The 14,960-nt window shown below is 35.7% G+C and overlaps 1 protein-coding gene across 1 annotated transcript in view; it reads right to left on the reverse strand.

Moving 5' to 3' along the window:
• Ptprq (protein tyrosine phosphatase receptor type Q) overlaps positions 1-14,960 on the reverse strand; it is a 195,447-nt gene that overhangs the window by 63,741 nt on the left and 116,746 nt on the right. The window contains exon 27 of the mRNA XM_076920158.1: positions 3,272-3,393. Within this exon, the coding sequence (XP_076776273.1) occupies positions 3,272-3,393 (122 nt within the window). The remainder of the gene's footprint in view (positions 1-3,271; positions 3,394-14,960) is intronic.

Here is a 14,960-nt window from a genome sequence, read left to right on the forward strand (position 1 = left end):
ATGACCTCCACAGGTGTGTATACATATACACGTATATGCATGCATGCATGCACATGCACACACTCCATGTACACATACAACAAGTTTAGAAGGGTTTTTTTTTACTGACACAAGCATGAGAAAATGTATAACCCTTCAAGGCATGTTAGTCACAGAGAATTACAGGTTTTGCATATGTTGAGCATTAGAAAGACAATTTTTAACCTGCCCATCCTTTGAAACACTGAGAAATGATTTTTGGAGTTACTCGATTGTTTCTTTAAATTTTGTATTGTGGGGGTTTTTAACTTAAAGAAGATGCTGCTGTGGGAATTAGACTAAAAGTCTAATAAATTACCAGAGTTGCAGTAAAAAAAAAAAAAAAAAAAAAAAAAAAAAAAAAAAAAACCCATATTCGTTACACACAGAATTGGAGAGAGATGGCCCACCTCTCTAAAATAGTATAAAAACCTCTCAGCATACAAATTCTATTCTTCGCACAATACTTTTGGTACAAAATTTATGGGTCCTTAATTAGTTAATTAGTTAATTAGTTGTCAAAACTTAAGTTCCTATAAAATATGGATTTTGAATTTTTCCTTATGATTAGCCTCTTATTCATACTGCATAGTAACTACCTTGGGATAAGGAAGAGTCAGTCCCTGTAAGGGAGGAGGAGGATCCAGTCCTCACTCTCCTGGCTTCTGCTGCGTGTTGCTAGCCTGATTCCTACCAAGTTAATTTTACTAACATGAAGTCACTAAACTCAGGTGACTCCCTCAAGTTCCAGAACTATCTGGCAACTGAGATAATTTTTTTTTTTTTTTAGATCTTCGGTGAGTTCAGAACTGTCTACCATGCCATAAAGATGGGTAGACTCTGATCATGCAAAATACTCTCTTTACATATTAAATTTTATTCAATGCTTTCCATTTGTACGGTAGATGACAACATCCAATAGTAAACATATATTTGGCACATGTGTGGTCTACTGTGCTTTTAGAATATTTTTGAAAATCTTTAAAAATATGTGGCTCCTCAAACAGCGTCTATAAATGCTTAGTATCTCTTTATCAATAGACGTGTTCCACCTTGGAGGTTCATGACCACAGGTAATTTTCCATGAGCTGCCTCAAGTCATGCGAGTCCTCAATTTCAACATTGCTTGCTCATCATTTTACCACCTATTATTGTTATGAAATGACTCCAGTCTGTAACTATAACATAACTTGTTTAGCAACTGGACTCCAGATGTTCTTTTCCTCCTCCACATCCTCTTTGTTTCTCTCCCTCATCCACTGTTACCCTTTCTCATTTGCTACATTGCTGTTTAATCACCAAGACTCTCCATTGATCTGATGTTCAATGTGATCTCTCCTCTATATTCTGTCTCCACAACAGAAACTTCTCTTTACTTCATTCCCATCCCCAGAGCATCACGCCTTAACCATATAATTGTGTATAGTGTACTCTGGGCTACAAGAACATGAGCTATGTAGAGCCAAACTTCCACTTACCATTCTTGTCTAAGTCTATCGAAGTAATTCAAATATGATTTAAGTCAGAAAATAAATTTAATAAAAAAATCACAAAATATAGCCATGATTTTTAGTTACTTTTTAAGTAGTACATCTTACAATCCTGATTCATCTTCTCCCTCACCACCACCATACGCTAGGTGTGTTTTCAACAATCTTAATTGTTGAAATTAAGATTCAAATTATTTATTTATTAATAGATTTGTGTCTATATATCTTACTAGCCTGTGTTTCCTTGTTCCACTTGCTCTTAAGGTCAGGAAGACAGCTGTCATGACGAGATCGCAAAGTCATCCTGAAGTGTTTTCATTTTCTTTTCTTTAATCATAACCAAATTCCAATAATTTATTTCTTTCATGAAGAATCATTCATAATTATCTTTCTATAATTGGCATTAAATACATATTCCCAGTGCATTTATATTATTTATCTTTATCGGCTAATGTACTAAGATCTTCACAAATATACTCTAAAACAATAAGCAAGAACTGTGTGGGAGAAGGCATTAAAATCTCATTTGCTTTTAATGATAGCAGGGCTTTTGAGACAGAAATATCTCCTTTAAAGAATTCATATATTTACCCATCCCACATCTGCCCTTAGAATATATGTTATTTTATTGCAAGTAACAATGCTTTTTCTCCTGTGAGCTCTATACATGCCTGCAGTCCTGCTAATCTAGCTACATGGGGAAGACTCACTCCCAGGCTTCTCAAACTCATCCCGTGTAGGACTCATAGCTTCCCTTCTCAGATCTATTCCTCCTTGCTGCTTTCCAAGTGCATCTTACAGTCCTCCTGATTCATCTTCGCACTCACCACCACGCAATAGGAGAGTTTTCAACACCCTTAATTGTAAATAATGTAAATTGTTTTTATTTATTAATAGATAAATTATTAATTTATTAAATTAACAGATTTCAATTACTTCTCATTTGGATCACTGCTATATTTCCTCATTGTTTCTCTCTCTCTCTCTCTCTCTCTCTCTCTCTCTTTCTCTCTCTCTCTCTCTCTCTCTCTCTCTCTCTCTCTCTGTCTCTGTCTGTCTTTTGACCCACTTATTCTTACAGTTTCTAACTCGACCTAGACTGTATCCCACATACACAGCACAAACTATCTCACCAAGCAACTGGTCTGCCAATATGATAAAAATTTTACCATACCATCATTTCAGGTATTCAAGTAGCACTGTGATCATAAAACTAAGTATCTAAACCATGGATCTAGTCTCCGTACACAAAGTTTTGAATGCCGTGCCATGCAGTGGTTGTTTATTTGTTTTGGAAAAAAAAACCAACAGATAGATTACTATTCTTTGAAATTTCTGTTCTCATTTCCCTTTCATGCTCTCCAATAGATGTACTCGATACAGTATAAAAGGAAGACCATGAAGAATGCATAGTCGCATGAATTGATTTTCATGCTCTTTAGGTCTTATATGGGATACTGCTTCCTGGAAGCCTCTTCTTTCTCATTCTAAGCTAAAAGACCCTTCTACTGTATTTTAAATCAAATTTATCAACTTTCCAATATTTGCATCATCTTTGGCCTGAGAATAAATGCAACAAGCACTGAATTAAGGGTACTGTTGTTAAGACGTTAGTAACTACATGGTCAACAGCCTATGCTGAACAATCTATCAAGGTCTAAGGATCATGCTATAAAATTAGACTGTGTAAGTAATCTGAATCATGAACTGTGATTTACAGTGTTATTTATGCTGCCTTTCAGAGTAGGTAAGACACGCCTTACCGATTTTACATCAATCAGGTAGAATGTTGGTCCAGTTATGACAGCAGGTTCACTCCAGCTGATATTGATAGCAAAGGGGGATGTTGCGACCACGTGCACATTTTCAGGAGGACCATCAGGAGCTACAACAACAGGAAATCAATGACTCTGCCACATTAGTACTCGATACAGTATAAAAGGAAGACCATGAAGAATGCATAGTCGCATGAATTGATTTTACATTCATTTACAGATCATAAACACGCTGAAAGTTAATCAGAAGATAGATTTTTAAAAACCTAGCTGCTATACACAAATGACTTCCACATAAAAATAATTAATTAAAATCATAACACGTCATATTTAAATTTGACCTAACATTTCCAAAATAAAGCATTGCCATAATTTTATCATTTGGCTAAATAATCATCTCATTGAAAAGTAAATAACTTGACATGGCTGTTTTAAGAAGACTCTTTCAGATACAGTTGACCATTGAAAGAGGCAAAAAATATGGATGGGAACTATTATAAAATACTGGCATTGTTTAAAATATCACCATGGGAATGCAAACTGAGTTCATTTTGTGTTTTCATTGAGGGGTAGAATGAGTTACAGTCATTGAGGGGTAGAATGAGTTATGCAGTCATTCTGGTCTTTACTAGACACATGAACCTGTTATATTCATGATCCATCCTAATTTCTAAAACGTATTAAATGAGACTTGAGTGTGTTTAGTTTGTGAAGCAACTAGAGTCAGAAAGGGGCAGAGGATACTGAGAAATCTCTGACATGGGATGAATGTAGCAATATTGCCGGGCCCAGGGACTCAGGCCAATTGTTTCGATTTAAATGTTTAAATCCAAAATAGCAGTCATTACTGACCATGTACTACCATGTCCACTCTGAGAGGACATAAAATGAACATGAGACATCACTTTCCGTAAGTAATTTCTAACTGATAGAGAGTAACAAGCTGTACAATCTTGTTAGAACAATGACGCGTTTGACCTCAGTTTCACTAGCATGCCTATAGTTGATAGCATTTTTTAAGTGTAAAAACCAGATATGTAGGAGTAGCTGTTCTAGGGTGGGTTCTATAGGGTTAATTAGTGAGATGTGACGAAGAGTAGAGTCAATGCAAAGGCTAATGGGAAAATACAAACCATCTAGCAAGAGGGAGCAAAGGTAAAGTTAGTAATGTAAGTAGAACCAGCAATTGAGGTAAAGATTCAGAGAAGGTGGGAATAAAGCTAGGCCTTTGGTGAGGAGCGATTAAACTCAGAAGGTCAGGGCTAGTGAGACTTCTATGTTCAGGAAGCATGGCAAAGCAACATTAACACAAGTCTATAGAAACAGAACTGAATTGCTGTATTAATGTGCTTAACTTCCTTCCTATGTGTTCTTTTACACATCCCTTTTCGCTGTTAAATGTCTTAGGGTTTCTATTGCTGTATTGAAATACATGACCAAAGTAGCTTAGGGAGGAAAGGATTTATTTGGCTTCTACTTCTGTATTGCTGTTTGTCACTGAAGGAAGTCAGGACAGGAGTTCAAACAGGACAGGGACCTGGAGGCAGGAGCTGATGCAGAGGCCATGGAGGGTGCTGCTTACTGGCTTGCTTCTCCAGCCTTGCTCAGCTTGCTTTCTTATAGAACCCAGGACCACCAGCACAAGGATGGCACCAGTCACAATGGGCTGAGCCCTCCTGCACCACCAATCATTAATTTAGAAAATGTTCTACAGTAGTAACTGTTAGAGGCATTTTCTTATTTGAGGTTCCAGCCTCTCAGATGACTTCAGACTGTGTCAAGCTGACATAAAACTAGCCAGCACATTAAACATGATTTAAAACTTTTCTCCATTTCTGTACATCGCAACACCAAGATGCTGCGACTTAGGATTTCTCTGCAAAGGCTCCAGATATATTAAACTGGTCATGAGCCCCTAATGCCTGCTGGGCTACCAGGGAATCATGCAGTACAGAAAAGATCCAGAATCGCTAAATTCAGGAAATGGAAGTTTTACAGAAAGAGCGGTATTCATGAAATTAAATAGCAGAAGTAATCCCCAAAGAGTAACTTTGAGACCTAGTTATAGAGTGCTTGATCTCTACACTGAAGAATTTGAGTTCAGTGTTTTAAATAACAGCTTAGTTACTTAGTGCAGGCATAACAGCAGAAGGTTATGGTAGAATCTGGGTGGAAAATTTAGTCCATGAAATATATTGATGTGCTTTAATAATAGTACTAAAATGCAAAATAAACCCTGATTACACATTGAAAGTGAATGAGGAAATGTGGGCCAGAAGATTCGGAGTCTACAAGGATACTACTAGAATCTTTTGACAATCTCCTGGGCAAAAAAAAAAAAAAAAAAATCAAACATCACAGTCATTGAGGGGTAGAATGAGCTATGCAGTCATTCTGGTCTTTACTAGACACATGAACCTGTTATATTCATGATCCATCCTAATTATCATGAAGTAGAAGAGGTCACTATAGATTATGGCTTCTGATACCTACTTCATACTTGAAGTGTTATGTCCTTATATTCTAGAAGGCAGAAGGGCAAGCTAGATGAATTCTCTGAGGTCTCTTTTACAGGGACCTTAATCCTACTCACAAAGTGGGGAGCCTTTGAGTCCTACTTACCCTATGAAACAATTAGATCAAAAGTGTAAAAACAATCTCTAGAACCTAGCTGATTTGTCTCTATGAAATGTTCAAGCTCAGAGCTGTTGAGAGACACTTTAAGACAAGCGCCCAATCAGATAAGTTCTTTGCTTTACTATTACTCTGACATTGTAAGCAATTATTGCAAATTTTTCCTGATTAAGAATAGTGATTTGGGGTTTGTTTCTATACTGATGTTAGTTTGGTTTTGGAAATTTTTTCAAGAGAATACATCTACATCTCCTTGGTCTCCAGCATGTATCTTTGTCTCAGCTAAGGCCAGATCCAGAACCCTCTCCAAGAAAGACCTGGACTCACCACTACATCTGTACACTTGCTTAGAAGGGAGAAAAATGCCTTGCTTTGACTTATCTCTTACTGTAAAATGTCAACCCTGCAACCACTCCTTTAATGAAAGCAATCAAAGCACTCACCAGGGAGTGGCAGCTACCCCAAGCAGAGCACAGAAAACATGACATTCAGAAATTACTCATGACATCTGCCCACCCATCCAACTAAATATTTTATGTGCCATACACTGATCAAACATATTTTTAAAGCAATTTATCCAGCCTCTTGGAGATCTCTGCTGAAATGTCATTTCCTAAACTCTCCAAAGTTGTTCTTCTTCCATAGAATTTTCCTTTTAAGAAATAATCACTATTATAAATCAAAGTTATAAATAATCACTCTAAACTACATTTGCTTTTTCAGTAAGTTTTTTGATAAAATTGCCCATTTTACAAAAAAAGTAACCCATGCTAACTACCTCTATGAAAAAATTTTATATTTTGTCAACTAGAGCTATAAAAAATTAGAATTCCTAAATTAAAGGCATTAAATGAAATTAAATATATATAACAAATATATGAGTATATTTGTTCATAACAATGTGTATTCTGCTGAAGAGATGCAAAAATAATTACTTAATTCATAGAAAATTCTAAAAATATAGAAAATATCAAAAGATCATCCTTTATAATCAAGTATTTAATAACTTTATTATCTTTCAAATTATACAAGCGCTCAAATATCTCGATGGCTTTTAGGTAACTTTCTTATAGAATTTATCAAAATGTTAAAAATATCTAATAAAGTATACCGGCATTATTTTCTTCTTCCACTACAGTGTGTGATAAACCATTACTGTAGTTACATAAAAAGAAAATACAAAATAACCATTAGGAATGCTAAGCACTAAAATAAAGGAAGCCAAGCGTGGTAAAGCTATGAAGAGCTCAAACGATACCAGTTTGAAAGCTCAGTAAGTTATAAGCATCCTTGAAAGACGTGGTTTGTCTCCCCGTAAACTGTCACATTCTGATTTAGGATTGTTTGTGAAATGAATCTAGTCACTAATGGGCCAAGATATCACTATAGCCTTTGTCTTATAAATCACAGCAATTTACTCAGTAGGCATGATCTATCCTTATTCTCATCCCCCATAATCCAATCACTTCCTCTCATAAGCACTTTGCCCCTGGTTTTCACAATAATGCATTTTCTGTAACTAACAACCATCATTTCCTGATTGTCATGCTTCTATCCTTGCACAGGAATGCGGGTCTTATGTGGGTCAGGGTCATCTTTCCCATCCATCTGTGTCTCCATGCTAAGTGTGTTAGCTGAAAGGTGAGTCTGGATAGACCATCATTTTGCCCAGTCCATATAAAAATTTGACTTCTCCCAAGCCTGAACCACCCTAAGAACCAATATGTTTTGGTGTGTTTGATAGCATGCTACCTACTGTGTCTCATTCAAAGACTTGTACAGAATGTTGTCGTCAATTAATGTTGAAAACATTATAGTAAGTGCTAAGTTGTAGTTTTAAGTTTATCACTGTATGCACGAATTCCCTAAAAGTATAAGTATTAAATAAAAATAAGATGTGACAGCAGCTCACAAGGTAAGAAATCTGGAATTCTGTGCAATATAATTTAAATTTTCTATATGTCAGTTTTCATTCAAGTTCAGTTTAAACTTTATTTTAAAATGTCTCCTAGGGAGTTTGTGCTAGTTCAGAATCTGGCATGCTGGATCATCAGATTCCTAACAAATACCATCTCTAAGTGACGGGGTCTATGACTTTTCTGTTGCAAAGGTATTGACAATCTTTAGCATTGTGACCTAGAAGAATTAGCTTTGTGCTTCAGGTGTCTCTAGAGCAGTGGGTCTTGAACCCACAGGGGTCCCATATCAGATGTCCTACACATCAGTTATTTACATTATGATTCAAAACAGCAGAAAAATTACAGTTATTAGGTAGCAATAAAATAAGCTTATGAGTGGGGGTCACAAGAACATGAGGAACTGTATTAAAGGGTCTCAGCATTAGGAAGATTGAGAACCGCTGCTCTAGAGACTAGAGAAAATCTAGTTGTCTTTGCATCTTAAAGGATCTGCGGTATCAAAAGAAGCACAGTATTATACTTGCAACGTAATGCAGTAAGAACATCTTACTACATGCCTCTTTCCAGTTGTCCCATGTGTGTGATAACTCATTGTCTTTCCATCGAGCCCAGGATTTCCTTGGCCAGAATAGAATAACACTATTAGTATGGAGAACATTCCATACCATTTTACAGACCTTAATCTTGCTCTATAGTTATTCACAACAAGGTAGCACCATGAAAAGCAGATACTGTGAACCTAAGAATTTGTCAAATCACACCATATGGTATAGTAAATGCAGTAAGCATGATTAATGGATGTTCATGCTATTAGACTTTATTATATAATTATCTCATTTAATTCTTAAAAGGGTTATCTGTTATCATTACAGACCAGTTTACAAAAGAAAAGAAATGACAGAAATACAAACTACAAACAGATCTCATTCTAACGCTAGCTCTACCAGATGAATGAAAATACTCCGGTATTGTACTAGTGATTTAGAAAACAAGATAACCTTTTCTAGAATTGTATCATATTTACAAAATTACTTTGCAAAATACTGGCTCTAGGCTAGCACCCTCCATATCACCCATAATAGTCCTAAAAGAAACAACCACCGATGCCATCCTTCAAACTAAATGAATTGAACCCTGGAGGAAGGGCACCATTAATTAATATGCACCCAGGATGGTTATTTGTTGTAAAATATTTAATTAGCATTGCTTTCTCATGTCAACATACTTTTGGTAATGTAGTAACAATGATGGAAATAGGGCTTGATTAGCTGCTTGCCACTCCTGGGAGGTGATAGTTGTGATAGGCTGGGGTGATAGTTGTGCAGGAATTGGAAGCTAGCGATCTACTTAGGGATTCATGCCTCTGAGTACAGCAGCTTTAAAGACTGCTCTACATTACAGTCTAACTATCTTAGTTCTTAAACTATGTAGTAATCTTACTGATGTCACTGCTTCCTCTAGTCTCCTGTTCCATGAAAGCATAAGAAAATGTACCCGATTTCATTCTGTCTTGGAAAGATACATATCAGCAATGCAAAATTATTCAAGTAAGACTACAACTTTAGCGCTAAAGGAAACATAGTTCTTTTGCTCCGTTGTTCATTTGTTCACAGGGATAGTTTGGGCAATATAATCATTTGTGTATCACCAAAGAAAATTCAAAAACAAGGGGTTAAAACACTTCCAAAGCTATGTGTGTTAAGAAAAGCCTCATCCTTTAATTAGAGATGCATGGATTAGTTGTTAAAAGTATGGATAACTAAATTCAGATCTTTCTTAGACCAATTAGTTAGAATTTATACTATCACACGGTAACATTTCTTATAATTTCATGTCACTTTTATTTTTAATGTTGTAGAGAAAGGCAGGTAATTTGTTCATACCTATGAGATTTTTAAAAATTATTTTTGTTTATATTCTGAAAACATTGCTTAGTAATCCATAAAGATCTTTTTTTTCCTGACAGTATGTTTGAATGTTTTTTTAATAGTTTATTTTATAACCTTGTGGTTTTTCTTTTCAATTATTATTTTGGTAGATGCCCCATGTAATATTTAGTATTATTCTACTTTTGATAATTTCTATACTGTTACTGTGATGCCTTTCTCCCCACCCCCTTCCTTTTCATCAAAATGTCTCCTTGTTTTTTGTTTTTGTTTTGTTTTTTTTTTTGGTTTTTCGAGACAGGGTTTCTCTGTGTAGCCCTGGCTGTCCTGGAACTCACTCTGTAGACCAGGCTGGCCTCGAACTCAGAAATCCGCCTGCCTCTGCCTCCCAAGTGCTGGGATTAAAGGCGTGCGCCACCACCGCCCGGCAAAATGTCTCCTTGTGTATTTCAGGCTTATTTGAAACCAGTATGGGGACTGGACGGAGGTCAAACTCACTATCTCCTGCCTTCACTTCTCAGGTGCTAAAATTTCATGTGTACAAGCCAGTATTTGTCTAATGGTACTTTTATTTCACCCAGAAGAGTTTCCCAGTCCCATAAAGGTATGAGGCTGCAGGCTCAATGTTACAGATGAACAAAGTACATATATGTACAAGTCTTCAGTCTTTACGCCTATGTCAGTACATTACATGACCATGCCTTAACAGTCCTGCTGCTACTGTTGTTCTGAACAATGGGACATATAGCTTTTATTTCAATTACCCAGCTGTACTGAGAAAATTAATTATCACCCAGCTATAAAGCCTGCAGCTTACAACATAGACCAGCCCATACAATACTAATGCAACAATTGCTCAAACGTTATGAAAGTAACCAATCATGTTTGCATTTTATTTAAGGCTCAGTCCATAAGATGGAACTCATGTGGGACATGGCTAAAGTGACAAAGAATCTGAGACTAGACAGGTCAGGAGTACTCCAGAAAAATCTACTACTGCTATTAAGCTAAAGGATCATAGCAATAAAATGTATCATAGCAGCATAACGCTGTATCCACAGGTCAGGGCACCACTCAACTCTAATTAGACAAGCTTCTTGCCATAGACAAAAGTTAAGAGAGACCTACAAGTGGACAGTGGACAGAGACTGGGAGACTTTGGGGGACTCAATCCTAAATGAGACCAAATGCTTCACCTCAAAGCTCAGAGGAATTCAAAAGATTTGAAGACTCAGAGATGGATGCCACCAAGAAAAATATGCAATCCAGACACTACAGGGCTGATGCACGTATGAACTCAGTCGGGGAGAGAATGCACAAGACCTGCACATGTTCAAACCACAAAAGAGTCTCAGCAAGAAGAAGAGGAATTTTATGAAGTCCCACACCTAACCAAGAAGCTATTTGTAGTTTATACTGCTAGAAGGAAAATCAGTTTTCTCTAATAAAGAATCAGTATATTTATATACTGTTATAGACTGGTATACCAAGTATACTCCAGGGCAGACCCTATTACCAAATACATGGCCAACACAAAACAGACTCCATATGCCTTTTGTTTTTAAGCATTTGTTTGTTTTATTAAATATATTTGGCTTTGGTTTTGCTTGCTTGTTTGTTTTGATTTTTATTCTTTGGGTTTTATTTTTCAGAGTGAGAGACCGAGAGAGAGAGAGAGAGAGAGAGAGAGAGAGAAAATGAAACTGTGTGGGGCATAAAACATAAATGGTACTCTAATTACTGAAAGATATGTTTTACATATAGGCAAACAAGAACATCAAAAAGATTTTGAAAGAGAAATGGTGTGGTTAAAATTAGAAAACAGGCTCGACTCCACTCTTGGTCCCTGCAGAATGCTAGGGTGCCAAGGCAGGAGTGGATGGGTGAGGATGGGGGGTTGGGGGTGAGAGGGGGAGCACCCTCATTGAAGCTGGGGATGGGGGATGAGAAAGGGGGTTTGTGGAGGGGAAACTGGGAAGGCGGATAACATTTGAAATGTAAATAAATAAAATAACCAATAAAAATATGAAAAAAAATAGAAAACAGGCCAGATAATTCAAGTGTGTTTTGTACTGATCTAGAAGATAAATATGACAAATGTCTTTAGAGACTTCACTGAAGAAATTTAAATACAAAGACAAGAAAGATTTTAACAGAAAAGTCCACTGGTCTCAGTAATGACTCACGGAGACTGAGAACAGCCAAAAGTATGAATTGAGAATGATTCCTTGGCTGCCATGTGCAACAACTAGGTAATCAGTTGTTTAATATGTTGAACCAGGAAACAAAAAGGAGGAAAAGACCAGTAGTGGGGCATTGTGTCTTCCTATTTGTGTTGCTCTAACACGGCTTACAACTTAATTCAGAAAAGTAAATACATGGGAATCCATTCACAATTTGCTTCCACCACATTAAGGTGTGCTCTGCCCTCTCCTTGTCATTTCTTCTTTTGAGTTTGTGAATTTACATTCCTTAGAAACTTCTTTGACGAGGCATGTTTTGTTGAATTTTTTTTTAACCTCACAGATGTTTGGGTAGTTAAAATTCCTCATGAGTATGGTATCCTGTGGTTTTCACAACCTGAGCGCTACCCCAGGAATTTTCCGTCCTTGCAGTCTCTCTTTCCTGGTGGTCTATAGGAGATGCACATTATACGATTCCCATTTCAATCCAAACTAATTTCACACCCACACTTCCTTAACGTTGAATCTTTCCTTACTATTATGAAGGCCTATTGAAGAGCACAAAGATTGAACAGATTTTTATGCCACAACTCAAATTTAGGATATGGATAATTAGAAAAAAAAAAGGATATATAGTGTGCCTATACATACACAGAATGAAATAGAGATGTTATTACTGTAGTGATGGTTTAAGGAGAAAACATGTTTCCTTCAGTTATGGAGATCAGAGTACCAGGGAGAAAGAAGCCTTAGCTTGAATTGGCTCAGTATTGTTTCCTTGGTTCGCTATGGTTTAGATTTGTGAATTCACATTCAGAGAGAAAGACAGTTTAGCTCTCAGCTTGCATTCTAACTCAGCTCCAAAGAGCTTCTGCCCTGTTCTTTATGAGCACATAGAGATTCAATAATAACATTTTCTTATGATATAAACAAGCTCCCACTTGTGATTAATATTTTGACAATTTTTTTGTTATACAGATTCTGAAAATTTTAATTTCAGACTAATGAAAAAGCGCTATCTCTTTCTTAAGACCTCTAAATGTTAGTAAGATGTTGGATCAATAAGTGCTTAGGCACTCTTTGCCACAGTTAGAACAAAACACATACTCATTTGAAACACTGATTTTTGTATTGTTACTTGGGGTTTCTTTTCCTCGAATTCAGTTAAATATTTTGTTTTTAAGTTATGCCATGAAATAGCAAAATAGTGGGTCTAAAGTTATATCACAAAACAGCATACCATTTTCCAATTATAGTAATATAAAACATGAATTATTTTTATCCACGTTATCCATTTTTATAAAATGTTTATTAGTTTTTTTGATATATAGAAATCTAAGCATTATTTATGTGCTGAAAGCTTTACTGCTGTATAAGAGATTTTTGTTTTGGCCATTGTAATTTGTTTTTATTGTTTGTTTTTCTGGTTGCCTGTGTCTCAATATAAAGTGCTGATTGTCCTGGAGTTTACTGTGTAGACAGTCTGGTTTCATACTCACAGAGGAGATCCACCTGCCTTTGTTTCACATATGCTGGGGTTAAAAGTTTGTACCAGTGTATCTACCTCAAATTCCTCTTCATTTTAAATGTTATTTCACCATAAAGCATACATGTAATACCTGTACACATATATTAATTATACATGACTATATATGCATAATATATGTAGTACCTTTTAGTCTTTTATATAAAACAAAATCAGGTTCTTCCTGAATTCATACAAGTTATAAAATTTTATTTTACTGGACATATATGTAATTCAGAAATTAAAATATATTTATCATTAAAAATGTTCTTCTGTTAGATCAAAAGTTAACATACTCCTTCAAATAAGGGATAAGTAAAGAAGCCATTGTCATAATTTAAAGAATTAATTTATTATTTATTATTATTCCTACTCACAAAGGACTCTTCATTTTAAAGGCTACAGATGTTACGAATGCTAAGGATATAATGTATTTTCACAAAGATGAAATTTACATACACATATATAACTTTTGGTATATAAATGATAATATACAAAAATTATCTAGTCCCAAGCTTGATTCAATTCACTACTTAAAATACAACTATTCTCGAAGATTTTTATCAGACTGCTCTAATGTTTATTTTTAATGTTATTTCATGTATGTATGTATGACACATGTAGCAGTTGTATTTGTAATAGATATATAATACACATAATATGTTTTCGTTTTATATATTATATATATGATATATCATATGTCACATACATGTGTTTTATACACACACACACACACATCAGGAGAGGTTGAAAGTACCTATACTCTTTTTCCTTAACTCAAACCGAATGTAATTGTTTGCATGTGTTTCTGAAAACTTAATATTGTGAGAAAGTCTTAATAGGTAGGAAGTGACAGTAAGTGGTGTATGAAATAATAGCATTCAACTAGAAACTCTTAAGCACAAAAAATGTTAAGAATCCAACATTTTAGTTTTATTTGCCACATTCTGAATCGATGTGATATATTTTCTATTCTAACTAAACAAATTCAACAGTAGTCCTAAACGTCTGCAAGATTCAGCACATTTAGAGAGAATACTTCTTGATAGCATGAGCAGCAGAAGCAGGCCTTTCCTGAGCAAGTGGCTCACAAGATGCAGATGCAACCCTTCATAGAAGTAGACAGTCAGAGACAGGCGTATTCTAACCAAACATTGCAACTGACCAGGCCAGATATGAGGTGTTTGGGATATACATCCAGATGACATAGATTAAGTTCTAAAAATTAGCTACAAGTAAAAACCTAAGCATCTTCACTTAAAAAGATTGAACCTTACTGTTTTAACCAAACCTAAGAGGACTCTGGAGCTGGGCCAGAGGTATCTGCTTTAGATAATTCATATTCTCTGCTAATTTTCCACTATTCCTATCATTCAGTTATCTTGTATCAGCCAACATTAATCACTGTAGTAATCTTTCCAATAACATAGTTTCTGGGTCTTTAAAATTGATTCTTTTGAGTTGACTGTCCTACTTTCTATCAATATGTAATTTGTGAGTTTACCTACTGCTATCGGCTGAAGCACCTTC

Source organism: Arvicanthis niloticus, chromosome 22 (genome assembly GCF_011762505.2).
Source record: "Arvicanthis niloticus isolate mArvNil1 chromosome 22, mArvNil1.pat.X, whole genome shotgun sequence".
Classification (NCBI taxonomy): Eukaryota; Metazoa; Chordata; class Mammalia; order Rodentia; family Muridae; genus Arvicanthis; species Arvicanthis niloticus.